General features: G+C 47.8%; 1 protein-coding gene across 1 annotated transcript in view; it reads left to right on the top strand.

The window, feature by feature from the left end:
* Positions 1 to 17541, top strand: part of Nceh1 (neutral cholesterol ester hydrolase 1) — a 48507-nt gene that overhangs the window by 9927 nt on the left and 21039 nt on the right. Inside the window, exon 2 of the mRNA XM_038348292.1 lies at positions 16885 to 17113. Coding sequence (XP_038204220.1) covers positions 16885 to 17113 — 229 coding nt within the window. The remainder of the gene's footprint in view (positions 1 to 16884; positions 17114 to 17541) is intronic.

Here is a 17541-nt window from a genome sequence, read left to right as displayed (position 1 = left end):
AGGGCAGGCAGCTGTGCATATGATACCCACTGTAGAGGGCAGGCAGCTGTGTATATGGCACCCACTGTAGAGGACAGCTGTGCATATGATACCCACTGTAGAGGGCAGCTGTGCATATGATACCCACTGTAGAGGGCAGTGCAGCTGTGTATATGGCACCACTGTATAGAGGGCAGCTGTGCATATGGTACCCACTGTAGAGGGCAGCTGTGCATATTGTACCCACTGTAGAGGGCAGCTGTGCATATGGTACCCACTGTAGAGGGCAGCAGCTGTACATATGTTACTCACTGTAGATGGCTGCACATTCAGCCCAGCTCATTCTGTGCTGTAAAGTCATACAATGCTCTGGGCTCATTCCTCTTGTTCATGGTATCTGTGAGAAGATCCTCAGGTGACTTCGTGTGACCATGGTACAGCGTTTAGTCATGTGCAGAAGCTGTACAAGTTGGCACCGGCAGCACAGCCCTTTGTATTTAGGGTGTAAGCATCCATACTGTTTCTGACCCTGACAGGCATAGTTTCTGACAGTTGTGTCTTTCCTGCTCAGAGGTGGCATGGCGCCGTTTGGTTGGTGGCTGGATATGGCAGAGGAACAGAATTGCTACAGAAGTAGCCTCAGCCCTTGGCTCCGTATGCTAAAGCTTTGGCCCTGTCCCCTGTCTCTCCTGTAGGAACTGGGCCTCATCTGTAAAACAAATGAGCCGAACTCCGCAAGGCTTATCCAAACTACTCTTTAACTTTAGATTTACTGCTACATGTATGAGTGCTTTGAATACATGCATGTGTAGTATCACGTGTGTACCTGGTGCCTGCAGAGGCCAGAAGAGAGCTTGGGATATTTGGAGTTGGAGTTATGGATGGTTGTGAGCCAGCATGTGGTGCTGAGAACCTGAGACCTGGGCCCTCATGCGCAAGCAGCAAGCGTGCTCTACACCCCTGAGCGATTGCTTCAGTCCCACCTCCCAACTAGGTCTCTACTAAGAGAAGTTAGTGGGAAAGGTTAATACAACGGGTTGTAAGAAAGTCATTGTACCACTAGGATTTTTCCGTGTCTTTAAAAGGCTGAACTGCTGCCTGGCAGTGATGGTGCACGCCTTTCATCCCAGCAATCAGGAGGCAGAGGCGAGGAATGAGGACAGGTGGATCTCTGTGAGTTTGAGACCAGCCTGGTCAACAGAGCTAGTTCTAGGACCAGGCTCCAAAGCTACAGAGAAACCCTGTATTGAAAAACCCAAAAGCAAAACAAAACAAAAAAGGGCTTCGCTGTTGTGACCCTGAGAAGGGAATGAGCCCCGTGTTACAGGGGACGGGGTGACGGAGATCTGAGACCCATGGTCTGGACACAGGCAGCCCCAGCAGCCTAGGCACGGCCCCCGCTTATCCCAGTATGCCCATTAAGGAGAGCGTAAGGGTGCAAAGCAAAGCGAGGGAGGGAGGTTTGATTGATGTGACCACATGGGAAGAAGGGGTTATAAAGGGGCCCAGTGACCTTGAGTCCATCTTACGGGTGCCGATGTAGTCTTAAGGGTTAAATGGAGGAACTGGGGCATTGGGCAGATGATATCATAGATGAGCAGTCCTGGTCCGGGTGTGGTCTCACAGCATATTCTCAGCTCCTGTCTAGCAAGGTGGTCTGAAGATGTCCTTATTGCTTGAGGGTAAAACAGGTTGGGATAATTCTAGGACGTGGTTACTTCTGGTGTCAGAATGGGAACTTGGTACCAAGGCTGAAAAGGAACGAATAGCGGTCCTTATTTGTTGTCTCTGCCTCTGTCTTCTATCATCTACAATATTATCTATCAGGGATGGACAGATGGCTCCGTGGTGAAGACGGCCATGTTCTCGTAGAGGGCAAGAACTGGGTTTCAGCACCCACATCGGGAGGCTCACAGTGGCTAGTAACTACAAGTCTAGGGGCTTCTAACCTTGTCTTCCGGCCTCCCCGGGCACTGCACTCAGGTGACACATGCACACATATACACACACAATAATATCAAAATAACAAAATCTGTCTTTGTGTTTTGAAAATATGGTCTCATTGAAAAAATTTTTACGGCCGATAAGCCTTTCCGCTGACGCAATAATTCAAATCAGACCAAACCAAACCGAATTAGAAAAAGCCCAGGTTTAATGGATGCCTGCGCTCCCAGGTGACCTTCCAGGCCCCCCAGGAATGGAGAGGGGAAAGGAAGACTAGAAAGACCGGGTGTCCATTTTCTAGGGGGCAGTTCAAATAGCCTGTGGGCGTGGTCTTGACCTCTGTGGAGGGGGTCACGCTTTGGTGCGGGCTTTCTTGGAGGTGGAGTCTGGACTGAGGCAACTGCCAGGGGAGGGGGCTTGGAATGGAACTTCCACCTCACATTTCAGACTCCTTGGATATAGGGGGTGCCCGGGGCCTGGGGTGAAGCCTGGATCATCAGTCATGTAGTCTATGCTGGTCTCAGACTTGGTGAATAGTTGAGTCTAGACTTGAAACCCTGCTTCACTTGTCTCTACTTCCCAAGCTCATCGGTTACAGGTAAACACTATGCCTGGCATGACATTAACATTTCTGCAGGCCAGGTTAGAGCTCACTGAGTCTTTCGGGGCCATCTACAAAGACTGTGAGGTTAGTATTGTGTTGAGTCTGTCGGCATAAGAATTCTGCCCCGGGACAGGGGTAGCTCATCCCCACTCCATCCCTCCAGAACAGGGCGAGACCTAATCTCCAAAACCAAAAAACCAGAAAGTGGATGACAGATAAACACATGGATCCGTTTGCCCGTTTGCTTACAATTAGCCCATAAATTCCCCTCAGAAAGGACTATTACTCTGGCAAGTGATAATGGTTGGACGTAAAGAACTTCCTTTGGGTGACCTGCCCACACTTAGCTTGTCATGGCTGGCTCCCACAGACGTTCTAACATTGTGCTTGTGTGTGTACATGTTCATGGACGCGGGAAGTAGGCATTGGATCCCCTAGAACTTGAGTTCCAGGTGGGTGTGAGCCCTCTGACACGGTCGCCAGGGACAAAGTCGGTCCTCAGCAAGAGCAGCCCGCTCTCTTTAGCTGCTGAACTGCTGCTCCAGCCCCTAGACCACTGCTATCCCAGACTGAGTCCATTGTTACAGTGACCTCAGTCTGTCCGACCCTCAACCTCTGGTATACTGTAAACACTGCACTTGCAGCCTGAGCCTCTGCACCTCTGAGCCTTGCAAGCTGGACCTGCAGAACAGAGGCGGAGGAGGCTGGGCCTTTTATTCTGATGCTGATTTTATCAGGCTCCCTTGTTGGTGACGTCCCCTGTCCCTGGCTAAACTGAGCAGAGCTGCTGGCAGACAGAATGTGCTGCCTGAAGACAGGGTTTGGGGAACATTTCACAACCCACTTCCCTTCTCCATCCCGGTCTTAAATTTTGCACATTCTAATGTTGCAAAGCATGTTTCATTACACATGAAGAGGCGTGCATTGTTTGGGTAGTGGCTGCCTTCCAGCAATGAAATTCAGAGCGATGACTCAGAATCAGGTGAGCTGTTGAGTCAGATGCCCATATGCTGTAATCTGGTGCTGAGTGTCTGGGCAAGACAAGTAACACCTTAGCCTCAAGTGAGCATCGAGTAAGTGGGCTACTCACCTTCCCTACTCATAAGACTTTAGAGAGCTCAGAAGGTGAAAGTTCAAGCGTCTGTAAAGCTAAACAGAGGGTACAAAACGCGTTTTTAAAATATTTTATGTAGGATGTGTTAGGAAAAAAATCCTAAGACAGGCGGCTCCGCCGGCGCGAAGAAATCCAATTCGCTCAGATCAAACAGAATTAAAATGCCTATCGTTTTATTAAATATGGCGCTCTCGGGTGGCCGAGCGCATGGTCAGGACCTGGCATGCTGGGATTTGGCATCCTGACCAATGCAATTCCGAGGCCAGGGGGCTGGGATGGATGCCAGGGACTGGGGTTACGCTTCCCAATGTAACAGGATGCATTATTTGATTATCATCATGTGGACGTACATGAGCGGATTGTCTTCACCCTCAGACTCTTAGTCGTTGGTAAATATCTGTAGAAATCCTTTGCCTTGCATATTTAGAGTCTGCTATAAAGAGGAGTCCTAGGTATTAAAAGCGGAAACTCATCTAATTCCCTGTTTCCCGAACTTTACAGACAGCAGAAGATGAATCCAATTCGTGCCGTACTCTGTGGAGCTTGTGCGTGAAGCCAGGTAGAGGGCGTGCGTGGGCAAGCGTGGAGTTTTGTTCTTTTAGGCTGCAGGTTGAGTCAGCTGCTGTTCGGAGCAGGGAAGTGCAAACAAGAGCCACTCCTCCTGGCTCTTAGAAGGGGCTTCAGCAGCAGGTCACAGCCACTGGGGGTCTTTTGTTTAGGAGCAGTAGAAAATATTTTTTAAATTTTTGTTTGGGGTGGGGGGAGCAAGAAAAACTTCAATGGATAGTAAAAAAAAAAATCTGTGCAGAAAGTGAAAATGAGGGCTCGTGGTTTAACTGTCAGTCACGTAAGCATAAGAACTGAGGTCTGAGTGCCGGAACCCACATTTGCGTTTGTGGTTTGTTGTTGTTGTTTTTGTTTTTAACAAGCTGGGCATGGCAGTGTGCTCTTATAATTCTAGTATGGAGCTCACTGGACTGCCAGCCTAGCAGAATCAGTGAGCTTTAGGTTAAGTGAGACACCATGTATTAAAACAAAAAGTGGAAAGACACCCAAAGTTGACTTCTGGCCTCCACACGCATGAATATATACATGCACACACATGAACACCACGGATTGAACCTACGGTCTCCCACGTTAGGCTGTACTCTGCAGCTGCTGAGCTACGTTCTCAGCCCAAGAAAGAAACTGGGCCTCAGACCCAGTCCTTGTCCTCCTGAGCTCCTGCTCTCCTTAGCACTGCGATGAGGAGCAGGGAGGGCATTTTCCGAGTCAGTGAGGTCTGAGACTGGCTCTGACCACCCTCTCCACCTTGACTCAGCTCCCTGTTCACAGTAGACAATCTAAACATAGTGTGTGTGTGTGTGTGTGTGTGTGTGTGTGTGTGTAGGCAGTAAAGTGAGCTCTGTGTCCATATCCAGGGTCTTAACAGGAGGGTTCAGCATTACAAGAGGGCAAAGTCAGCCCAGCTCTGCAGTGTGGTCACAGTGTGGCCCTTTTGGTCAGCTTCATCTAGGCTCTCTTGCCAGGCGTCTGACCATTCAGACTGTGAAATCCCTTCCTGGGGAGACAGGCTCCCCCTTGACTGGCATCAGGCTTCTTCTTTTTTCTTCTCCCAAGGCACTGTTCTTGAGGAAATCCCATTTCCTTGGGGACTGTTGTATCCACAGTTTGATAGCCTAGGGTGTGGTACAAGTGTATCGTTAGAATATCTTGTTTCTCCTGGCTGTTTACAATAGGAGTAGAAAAGAACTTCATTTGTTTGTTTGTTTGTTTGTTGCTGAGCCTGCAGTAAGTACACCCCCAGCCAGAACTCTTTTTATTCTGATTTTCACATCTCTGTGCTTGGAAGGCCAGGGAGGGCAAGGCATGCGTAGGGCTGATGGTGTTCCAGGGAGGAGAAGGGCTGCAGGGGCGGTGCTGGCTCCTTGGTCCTCACCAGTCCAGGCTGGAGGTGTTCTCCCACTATTGCAGAGTCTGGGAGAGTTCTGTATTTTTTCCAAGATGTTTAAACATCCCTTGTGATCCCAGTTCCATTGTGTGTGACTGAGAGACCGCGCGCGCGCTCCAGATGACTTACAATGGAGATCTACTCTGACGTGTTCGCTGGTATTTGAGAATAGATGGACTTGTTCAGTAGGTGGTCATGGCTTCACATTCTGGAGCCAGGATGCTAGGGCAAGTTCGGTTCCTAGTTATCACCTGTGGCCAATTTCGCCTAAGCTTTCTCCATAGCAGGAACAGCGACACACACTTGATCTGTTGGGTGATCTTTTAGACTGCGGGAGGCCTTTGGAATTTAACTAGTACCTCAGCCATATGGAAACTTCTTGTGAAAAGACAGCAATGAGAAAAACAAACAGACCGCACAGAAGGACCCAAGAGGCTAGCGCGGCCCCTTAGCGCTCTCTGAGATGACCCCTTAGCCACAGAGGTGTCTGGGAGGGAGACAGCAGACAGCAATAGAGGGAAAAACGTGGGATGTGTTGGATCCCTTCTTCTCTGGCCTAGAGTCTCGGGGGTTATGTAAGGTTCTCAGGTTTGCTTTGAAGCTTGTAATGGAATTCTTTGATATGCAGATTAAAAATCTGAAACAAATTGAACAGCTCTGTAATAGAATGGCCTTTTGAGAGTCTTGTTTTTATAAAGCTATAGTACAAGAGGGTGGTTTACTTATTTACTTATTTTTGGAGACAAAGTCTCAAGTGTCTCAGGCTGGCCTTGAACTTGCTGTGTAGCTTATGATAACCTGAACTTCTCTTGTTCATGCCTCTACCTTCCAAATGCCAGGATTGCAAGCATGCTGTGTGCTTCTACCTTCCAAATGCCAGGATTGCAAGCATGCTGTGTGCCTCTACCTTCCAAATGCCAGGATTGCAAGCATGCTGTGACCGTGGATGGAGCCCAGTTTTGTTAGGGAAGCACTTTACCAACTGAGGAACAGTCCCAGGGTGGCTTAGTGATGGATTTTTCTGCTTTTTGGTGCAGTCTATGAAGCTGCACCTCATATAGGACTCTGGGTCCAGCATGCTCGCAGGGCTGGAAGAAAAGGCTTTATTTGACAATAATATTGGACAAAGGAACAGAGCAAGGAAAGATACGGGGATGGTTTGAAAGCAGACGGAGCCGACTGAAGGCCAGGAGTCTGAGTCGGTCTACCATTGTTTGTAGTGGGTGCTAATTTCATGATTTAAACATCCCCAGCACAGCCAGGCTCCGGTTCCTGACTACTGTCGTCTTACCTACAATTATCAGCTGCTTTTTGTGCTTCCAGGTGCAGAGACTGTTTGCTTCCAAAGGGCACTGCCAAATAAAATAGCAGGCAGAAGATAAGTTAGACAAGTCATGCATGAACACAGAGGGTGGGGTGCCAAGAGATGAGATTGCTCTGTAACACGGAACCAAACTGGAATGCTCAGAACACATACTTAACCCCTGCCCCAGGAAGCAGGAAGTTCAGTAGGATTCTTAGCAGTCATGATGATGACATCAAACAGGTAACTAGGGCAAGTGTGGTTTACAGTTCAGGTTAGTCTCCTAGTTTCTCTCCACCGTCCCCATAGCAGCTGCAGGGAGAACCCTGTGCCAGAAGCGAAGGGGTGCATTTGGTCCTGTGCTTTCCTGGCTGAGGCAAACACACATCACAAAGCACAGGAATATAAATACAATGAATATAAGTTATCCCTATCTCTATCTGTAATGTACTTACGTGTATAGCTAGGTTACAGAATGGCTACAGAGGGTTAAAGTGGTCTCGGCAGAATTCAAGAATTTCCAGGAGGCCTAACAGGCAAAGTGACAGCAAAGCAGACTGAGGGTGTGCACAGCCCTTGGAAGGTAACGAAACCTGTTGGAACAGTCTTCAGTGTAAAGATTGGAGCTGTAAGTTTGAGCTGTGAAGGCAGGTAGGACCAGATCCCGATGGACATACCTGGTAATGAATGGAGAGCAGGCCCAGACAGCAGGACAGACAGGGACAGACGACAGACAGTTCTAGGCAGGCCACGCCAGGGTAGAGACTGAGCTGAGTTGAAGTCCCTGGGCTAGTCGGGAGTTCTCTGCTTCCTGGTTTATTAATATACACACTGAGCGGTGAGATGGTAGAAGGGATCCCCATGGCGTTTAGGGGTCTTCCCCTCTAGAGTGTCCAGGTGAGGGTCACATCCTTTCCTCAAGCAAATGTCTGGGTAGTCCTCACGTTATTTAAACATACCCACGTGATCCTATACCCTCAGCTCATGCCTGTACATTTATAAAGGAGCGTTCTTCCTGATACAGGTTCCTTATCATACCCAGATGGGGATACCAGACAAATGGCACCATTCATATGTCCATCAGGGCACACGGTCATCCTTTTTCCTTAAAACAAACTCAAACACTGCTTGTAAATACAGTCTCAGGGCAGACGATCTGACGTTCTGCACAGTCTAGAGTTACCACAGGCAGGGCACGGCCTGATCTCAGCACCCGTGTTACAGTTTTATAGAAAAGATAAGACAAAGACCTGGAAACAATCTGTCCAGTTTAACCGTGAGACAAGCTGTTGGACCAGTGTGAGATCACCTCCTGCTGGGCAAGCTCTTCCTCCTGTTGTCATCTGACACCAGGGCTTCTTAGGCTTTTCTTTACCCCGGAGTGGCATTCTCTGGGGGCCATGGTTTAAAAGTCCCTGTTTCAGGACTCTGGTAGCTGAACATAGAGCACAACTGTCTCTCTATGAAATATCTCCTTATTGCCGAGGCCCAGCCTAGGGTCATCATGACCATGGGAGCCCTATTAGAGCCACATTCAGGTAGAACAGAGATGAGCTGGTGGTTGCTTGGAAGTCATGAGAAACAAGGAAGGAGCTGAGCAAAGAATCGAGGTGTGTCTAACTAGAAGTGAGATGTGTATGTGGCTAGCTGTCTGCCGAGAATGCAGCAGGTTACTGCTGCAGGGTGCAGCGGGAAGAGGAGGCGACGCTAAGTTTAGCTATTTATTTATTTGACTCAAGGTCTCATTATGTAGCCCTGGCTGCCCTGGAACTTGCTATGTAGACCAGGCTGGTCTTGAATTTATGGTGATCTACCTGCCTCTGCTGGGATTACAGGTATAAGCCACTAACAGAGTGGTTCTCAACCTTCCCAATGCTGTGACCCTTTCATTACAGTTCCTCATGTTGTGGTGACCCCAACCATAAGATTATGTCGTTGCTGCTTCATAATTGTAATTTTGCTACTGTTCTGAATCGTAATGTAGACATCTGTGTTTCCGGGTGGTCTCAGGCGACCCCTCTGAAAGGGTCATTCAATCCCAGGTTTGAGAACTTCTACACAAACACCTGACCCAGTGATAATTTTTGTGGTGCCTGGTGTTAGACCTTTGTTAGTTACACATCTCAGCACTACCAAAGATACCTGAAGGAACGCAATCTAATTGCGGATTTGTTTTGGTCCGTGGTTTTGCTGCTGTTTTCTGTGGTTTGAGGATGCAGTCATCAGGGTGGGGGAAGACAGGATGGCAAGAGCATGAGGCATCTGCTCACATTGGATCTGTAGTCAGGAAGCAGAGCCAGGTGCACACTGGAGCTCAGCTCGTGTTCTCTTTTCTGCTTTCTGTTCTCTTTGGGAGCTCAGCCCATGGGTGTGGCTGCCCACAGCCAGAGTGGCTCTTCTGTCCTCAGCTGTGCCTCTCTGTAAATGACTTCAGCAGTATGTCAGAAGTGGTCTCTAGGTAGCTGGAAATCCAGTCAGGTTGGCAGTAAAGATTAACCTTTACAGGGCGCGTGACACTCTACATTCCCAGCCCTGTCCATGATAATTTTGAGGATCCTGGAAATGGTCAGGAATGTGGATCTGGGCTTTGAAAAGGAAAGACTGGAGGCAGTGCCAAGTTGTCAGTATTCGAATAGAGTCACTACAACTGATTTAGTGAGTGGCAGTGAGCCTTACCTGTGCCTGTGCCAGGCACTGTGCCGCTATACCTGTGCCAGGCACTGTGCCGCTATACCTGTGCCACGCACCGTGCCACTATACCTGTGCCACACACTGTGCCGCTATACCTGTGCCACACACTGTGCCACTATACCTGTGCCACGCAATGGGCCATTATACCTGTGCCACACCCTGTGCCACTATACCTGTGCCACGCACTGTGCCACTATACCTGTGCCACGCAATGGGCCATTATACCTGTGCCACGCACTGTGCAATTATACCTGTGCCACACACTGTGCCGCTATACCTGTGCCACGCAATGGGCCGTTATACCTGTGCCACGCACTGTGCCATTATACCTGTGCCACGCACTGTGCCACTATGGTTCACTGTCTTGCAAGGAAGGCAGGAGCTGTGAAGCTGAGTAAAATAAAACACTGAACTTTGAGCTGTGTCTGATGCAGGATTGTAAATTCAGCTACTCAGGAGACTGAGGCCGGAGGATCGAAAGCTCAAGTTGTGGCTGGCAAGATGGCTCAGCAGGTTCAAAAGACTTTCTGCGCAAACCCGATGACCTGGGCTCAACTCCTGCAGCCCATGGAAGGAAAGAACTGATTCCTTGTCTTATTCGGGTGACCATTGCTGTGATGAAACTCCAGGACCAAAAGCAAGCAGGGGAGGAAAGGGTTGATTTTACTCACAATTCCATATAACAGTTCATTATCAGAAGCAGTGAGGGCAGGGACTCAGGCAGGTCAGGAACCTGGAGTCAGGAGCTGGTTCAGAGGCCATGGAGGGGTGCTGCTTACTGGCTTGCTCCTCATGGTTTGATCAACCTGCGTTCTTCCTTACTTTTTTAAAAAAATTTTTAATTTCATGGACATTCATGTTTTGCTTGCCTGTATGTGTTAGATCCCCTGGAACTGGAGTTACAGGCAATTATAAGCTGCCATGTGGGTACTGGGAATTGAAACCAGGTCCTCTGGAAGAGCAGTTAGTGCTCTCAACCGCTGAGCCATTTTCTCCAGCCCCTCAATTTGCTTTCTTTAAGACCCAGGACCTCCAGCTCAGGGGTGACACCAGCCACAATGGTCTGGGCCCTCCCTCATCAATCACTAAAAAAGTGCCCTGATATTATGGAGGAATTTTCTTTTACATATTTATCCATGTATTTTATGTATATAAGTTCTATCTTTATGCCTACCAGAAGAAGGAATCTGATCCCATTGCAGATGGTTGTGAGCCACCCTGTGGTTTCTGGGAATTGAACTCAGTACCTCTGGGAGAGTGGTCAAGTGCTCTTAACCACTGAGCAATTTCTCTAGCTCTGGAAACATTTTCTTAATTGAGGTTCCCTCCTCTCAGATGATATCAGTTGTGTCAAGTTGGCAAAAAACTATCCAGCACAGAGGTTAAAGTTAAAAAGTTGAGGGTTAGAGATGGCTTAGTGGTTATGAGTACTAGCTCCTGCAGAGGACCTGGGTTTTATTCCCAGCATCTAAGTTGGGCGGCTCACCACTGCCTCTCACTCCAGACCTTGAAGATCACTGTTCTTTGCTGGAATCCGAGGGCAGTTGTACTCACATGTGCACATACCCATAAAGACATATACATACTGCTCTATACACACGAGTTAAAGGAAAAGTTTTTAACAGTTCCAGACTCCTCTAGGAAACAGTGAGGCTCTGCTTCAAAACAGAATAGTTTAGGCCAATGGGGGTGGGGGTTGGCTCAAGGGATTACTGCATGGTAGAACACTTAACTAGTGTTGGAGAAGCTGTGGGATCAACTCTAGTAGCACAACAAAATAAAACAGAATAAAAATTAGAACATTGGAGACACCATTATTTAAGAAAACTCTGAGCTGGGCCATCGTGGTGTACGTCTTTAATGCCAGCACTGGGGAGGCAGTGGCAGGCGGATATCTGAGTTCCAGGACAGCCTGGTCTACAGAGTGAGTTCCGGGACAGCCTGGTCTAGAGAGTGAGTTCCAGGACAGACAGGACTACACAGAGAAACCCTGTCTAGGAAAAACAAAACAAAAGAAAAACCCTCTGGGCAGGAGATGAAGAACTAATCTATAAGATATGTACATATACACAAAGGCAGGAGTTAGTCACGTTGGCCATACCTGTAATCCCAGCACGTGGGAGGCTGAGAGTAAGAGTCCAAGTCTGAGGCCAGTTTAGGCTAGAACTTGGCTCAAAAACAAAGAAAGGTCTGGGAATGTGGCTCAGTTGGTAGCCATCTTACAGTGGAATCCCTGGCACTTTATTTTTTTTTAATTATTTATTTATTATGTATACAACATTCTGTCTGTGTGTATGGCTGCAGGCCAGAAGAGGGAACCAGACCCCCATTATAGATGGTTGTGAGCCACCATGTGGTTGCTGGGAATTGAACTCAGGACCTTTGGAAGAGCAGGCAATGCTCTTAACCTCTGAGCCATCTCTCCAGCCCTCCCTGGCACTTTAAAAACCAGGCATGATAAACATGTCTGTAACCCTAGCATTTGGGAGGTATAGGCAAGAGGATCAGAAATTCAAGGCTCTCTTTGGCTACATGGTGAATTTGAGGTCAGCCTGAGCTACATGAGACCATCTTAAAAGAATCCACAAGTAATAAATAAATAAATGGGGGTTTGTCACACAGTAGAGCAGAGCCTGGAGAAGTTAAGTGGGGGGTGGGGTGGGACCCAAGAGATGTTGGTAGAGCTTGACTGAATAGCCGTTGGTGAACCTAGTTTGGAGATATAGTACTGGAACTCAGAATGTCGTAGGTTGCATTGGAAGGGAGAGCTAAAGAAATAGGCCTATCAACGTGGACAGACAGATTCACAGAGATAAAGAGGGCAGGGGTCAGGAGAGAGAAAGCAAAGAACATAAGAATGGAATGACTCGGGTGTGCAGCTCAAGAAAGCTTGTAACAGACAATATCACAGAAAAGAATGGTGTGAGTTGTGGTCCTAAAAGAAGAAAGAAGAAATGGGGCATGGGAAGCAAGTGGAGAGGTCCCCAGAGAGTTCACACAAGTAAGTTTATAGGAGGCAGGTAGGAGGTGATCCTCAGCCCCTGGAGAATGTAATTTCCAGGAGGGCAGTTCTACCTCAACCCTCCCTTGTCCTCCCAGTTCCCCTGCCCCGCCTCTTTTATCTCTGCAGTCCACACTGGTCTGAAACTGGTGAATTTTTTGCTCTTGACTCATACAGACTGGGGTTATAACATTGAATCACCAGGCCCAGGCAAAGTATACCTTTTTCTCAAGAGAATTCAGTGACTTTCAGACTGACCTCCTTGAAGCCAGTGCACTGTAGCTCATCCATCCATTCATCCATTCATCTATCCACCCATCTACCCACCCATCCATCCCTTCACCCATCCATCCATCCATCCATCCATCATCCATCCATACACCCATCCACCTACCCTCCCACACACCCATTTATCCAGCCATCCACCCCCATACCCATTCATCCATCCATCCATCCACTCACCCACCCACCCACCCATTCATCCACCCACCCACCCATCCATCCATCGATCCATCCATCCATCCATCCATCGATCCATCCATCCACCCACCCACCCATCCATTCATCCACCCATCCATCTACCCACCCACCCATCCATCCATCCATCCACCGATCCATCCATCCATCCATCAATCCATCCATCCATCCATTCATCCATCCATCCATCCATCCATCCATCCATCCATCCACCCACCCACCCATCCATTCATCCACCTATCCATCCACCCACCCATCCATCCATCCATCCATCCATCCATCCACCCACCCACCCACCCACCCACCCACCCATTCATCCACCTATCCATCTACCCACCTACCCACACACCCATCTATCCATCCATTGACATACCTACTCATCCATCTGTTCATCTATCTATCTATGACAGGATGGCAGGAGATAGTTAACTCTTAAATAGGTAGATAGCTAGGGAAAGAGGCCTTGGTCTGGATCATGATGATCTCTGAATACTTACCATTTAATACAAGATGGCCTATTTCCCAGTTCTTGTTTGAAAGAATTCCTCTTTTGGTGGGGTTTATTCCTATTCCGGGCACAGGCTTTTTTTCCATGGGTATTTCAGAAATCTCCCCCCCCCTCCCATCTGGTTCCTGCTGTACTTAAAGTGACCGAACCAACAACTGCATCTTGCCCATCCAATTCAAGAAGGAAAAGGGGACCTAGCCCTGTTACACGCTGTAAAAATTACCATGTGAGGAACTTTGCTTCACTTGGCTGTGTGATGTGGATTGTGATCACCTCATCTTGCAGTTCTTTACCTGACTGAGAAAGGAACCAGAGAAGAGATGGCTAACAGACAGCACTAATCTGTCTGTCTGTCTATCATCTGTCTTTTATTTGTCTTACACCAAGTGGGCATTTAAATTCCATTGTTCTCCAAGGTTCTGTTTTGATTTGTTTTGATATAGAGTTCCACTATTTACTCCAAACTCATGTTTGATCCTCCTGCCACAGCATCCTGACTGTATATGTCACCATGGACATAGAATTCTCTTTGCAGGTTCTTAGTATTGCATATAAAAGAACAAGAAATGGACATAGGAGAGAATTATACAGTGATGTGCTGGAGAGAGGCAACATGAGGGTAACAAGCTGGAGCTCTCAGCAGCTGCTGTGGTATAGGAGATGGAAAGGGGAAGACGGTGGATTTTTTGAGTTGGAACTCAAATGGGGTAAATCCAGCAAGGGAGCTTTGCAGCAGTCCTGAGGGCAGAGACAGATGGGGTGGGGTGGGGACAAAGCTCCATCATGTCACCAGAGTTGGGCCTTTGTGAGGACATTGATACCTTCACTTTCTCTTTCTGTCCTTGTTGGGTAAAGGTAGGTGTGCAAGGGGTTGAAATGTGAGACCCACCCACAACCAGAAACACCACTACGCCACCCTTCCCCTGCTTCTCTAGCCTGCAGTAGAGTCATGGAAGTTGAGTGCTAGCAAAAACCAAAATTAAATCTGTACTTCAAGTTGATCATGGTGGCATAAGTCTTTAACCCAAGCCTTTGGGAGGCAGAGGCAGGGAGATATCTGTAAGTTCAAGAACAGCCTGCTCTACATAGCAAGTTCTAGGACAGCCAGGGCTGCAGAGAGAAACCCTGTCTTAACCTACTATCTCTCCTAATCTACTATTAAATGTATTCTTAAGAACTATCTCAAAACAAAGCCATCCCATATAATAACCGTAGTAAAAGTACATTCAAACGTATAGTGTTTAAAAAATATGAACAGATTTTCATGCAGAAAAATCATTCATTCATCCAAATGTGTGTTTTGCTATAGCTGGTACAGAAGAGCTGCCTGTGGAGAGGTACTGTGAAATAATCCTTTTGTACACCGTGAGAATTTGTCACTGTGATTGGTCAGGAGAGCAAAACTAAGAAAATGCTGGGAAGAAGAAGGGCAGAGTCAGGAGTCGCCAGCCAGATGCAGAAGGAGCAGGAGATGAACATGCCATACTAATAAAGGCACCACCTTATAGCAGAGCGTGAATAAGGAATATGGGTTAACTTAAAATATAAGAGCTAGTTAGTAATAAGCCTGAGCTATTGGCTGAGCATTTATAAATTGTAAAAAACCTCTGTGTCAGTTATTTGGGAGCAGGCAGTCAGGACAGGAAAACCCCACCCACAGAGAGAGGAATTAAAAGATATGATATAGAAAGAAGTGACTATACTAGAAAAATGGAAGGACCACTGTCAGGACCCAGCCCATCAGACATGAGAAGAGTGAAGCCGTGAGCTGCCGTGGAGTCTTGAGAGCAGCAGCTCATATTACAAGTTACTGAGACACGCATGTGGCTGAAGCATCAGACAACAGACTTTCCTGGGCTCCTCTCCCTGGGACCCAAGAATACTTGTGGTCTTATTACGTTTTCTGTTGCTGCAATAAAATACCATGACCCAAAGCAACTTGAGAAGGAAGAGATTTGTTTCAGCTTATAGCTCGTAGTCTATCATCCAGGGAATACAGGGCAGGAACTCAAGGCAGTAAGTGATGCAGATGCCATGGGGGAAGGCTGCTACTGGTTTCCTCCTCTTGCCTTGATCAACCTACTTTCTTACAGCATCCAGGACCATTGCTCAGGGTAGCACCCCCGACAGTGAGCTGGGACTTCCTCCATCAACCATCAGTCAAGAAAATGGACCACAGGCCTATCTGGTGGGAGTAGTTTTTTCAGCTGGGGTTCTCTCTTCTAAAATGATCCTGGTTTTATCGAGCTGACATAACAAATAGCCAGTACCCATACATAAACTTTCTCTGGTAATTTGTTTACAGCTTTTAGCCAACAGTTTCAGATCATGGTTATCAGTTTTTGTTTTGCATTTTATTTTGGAGAGAGTCTCATGCAGCCCAGGCTAGCCTAAGACTCCAACGAGGTAACCGTGGATTGCTGACCTCCAGTCTTACCTCCCAAGGGCTGGTATTGCACATGGCCGCCACCAGTCTCCCGACATAGTTGCTAGTATTCTCATTTTATGGATAGGAAGGTGTGGCACAGAGGGGCTTAGTGATTGACTCAGAGTTCCAGGACTGCTAAGAGGGGACAGCGACTCTGGACCTCTCTGGTCCAAGAGCAGGTGTTTGTAAAAACTGTCTCGAGGCAGCCGGCCTGGAATACAGAGTAAATCAAAGCAGCACAGAGAGCCAGGCTGTTGGTGCTTGTATGCCTGTAATCCAGCACTCAGCTGGCGAAAGGCAGTTGGATCTCTGCGAAGAGGACGAGGCCAACCTGGTCTAGCATAGCAAGTTTCAGAGCCCAGGGCCTTATAGGGGGATTGTTCCCCTTCTTGCTCCCCACTCCCAGCTCTCACTAGCTTTCAAAACAAATAAACAAAAAGCCTAACTCCATGTAACTGGAGGTTTCTCTTGTCCACTGGTCCCGAATAAACACTCAGAAGCTTAATATTAATTACAAACTGTTTGACTTATTAGCTCAGGCTTATTACTAACTAGCTTTACATCTTAAATTAACCTTTTTTTTAAATTAATCTTTGCATTGCCACATGGCCGTGGCATGACCTCACATCTTCTCTGGGGGCTACTGGCTTCTCTCTGACTCTGCGCTTATTCTCCCTGTATCTCTGTTTGGATTTCCTGCCCGCCTTTATTCTGCCTGGCTATTGGCCAGATCAGTTTCTTTATTAACCAATGGTAATAAGACATTCACAGCATATAGAGGACATCCCACATCACCCCACATGTGGAGTTGGTGAGCATGGTTTTGTGGGTGTCAGCCTGGTGTGGACGTTAACACCACCCCCCTTTCTTCCCATACCCTGCAGAGTAACCTGGTACATTCCCTGGGGCTGAGCCACCACCTGATCGCACTGAACTTCATCATCATCTCTTTTGGGAAGAAAAGCGCAAGGTCTTCTCCGAAAGTGCAGGTGACCGACACGGACTTTGACGGGGTGGAAGTCCGAGTGTTTGAGGGGTCTCCGAAACCTGATGAGCAGCTGCGTCGCAGTGTGATCTATATCCACGGAGGAGGCTGGGCCTTGGCAAGCGCAAGTAAGTCCCTGTCACCTTCAGGAGGCTCAGTGTGCTTTGCTCCTGGAGGGGCTGTGATTACTGTTTATGAATGGGACCGGTTCTCCTGGACCATTATGATTTCTCCTGTCATTTTGTCTATATCAGCAGTGCCATCTGTATGATTACGGCATAGAAAGGTTTGCTTTATTGGTTCCCCTTTCTCTTTCCTGTCTTTTCTTCCTGTCTTTTCTTCCTGTCCTCCCTCACTCCCTCTCTCTCTCCCTCCCTCTCTCCCTCTCTCCCTCCTCTTCTTCTTGTTTGCTGTACTGGGACTGAAGGTAGTTGTATCTTGATAGGAGATGATGGCTCTACCACTGATCTACAGCCCCAGCCCTTGATTTATGTCTTAATGCTGGCAGATTGCTCTGTAATATTTTCTGAGCTAGGAGCAGTAGCTTAGGTGGAAG

Source organism: Arvicola amphibius, chromosome 11 (genome assembly GCF_903992535.2).
Source record: "Arvicola amphibius chromosome 11, mArvAmp1.2, whole genome shotgun sequence".
Lineage (NCBI taxonomy): Eukaryota > Metazoa > Chordata > Mammalia > Rodentia > Cricetidae > Arvicola > Arvicola amphibius.
Note: the sequence above shows the minus strand (reverse complement) of the source record. Positions and strands in the feature narration are given on the sequence as shown.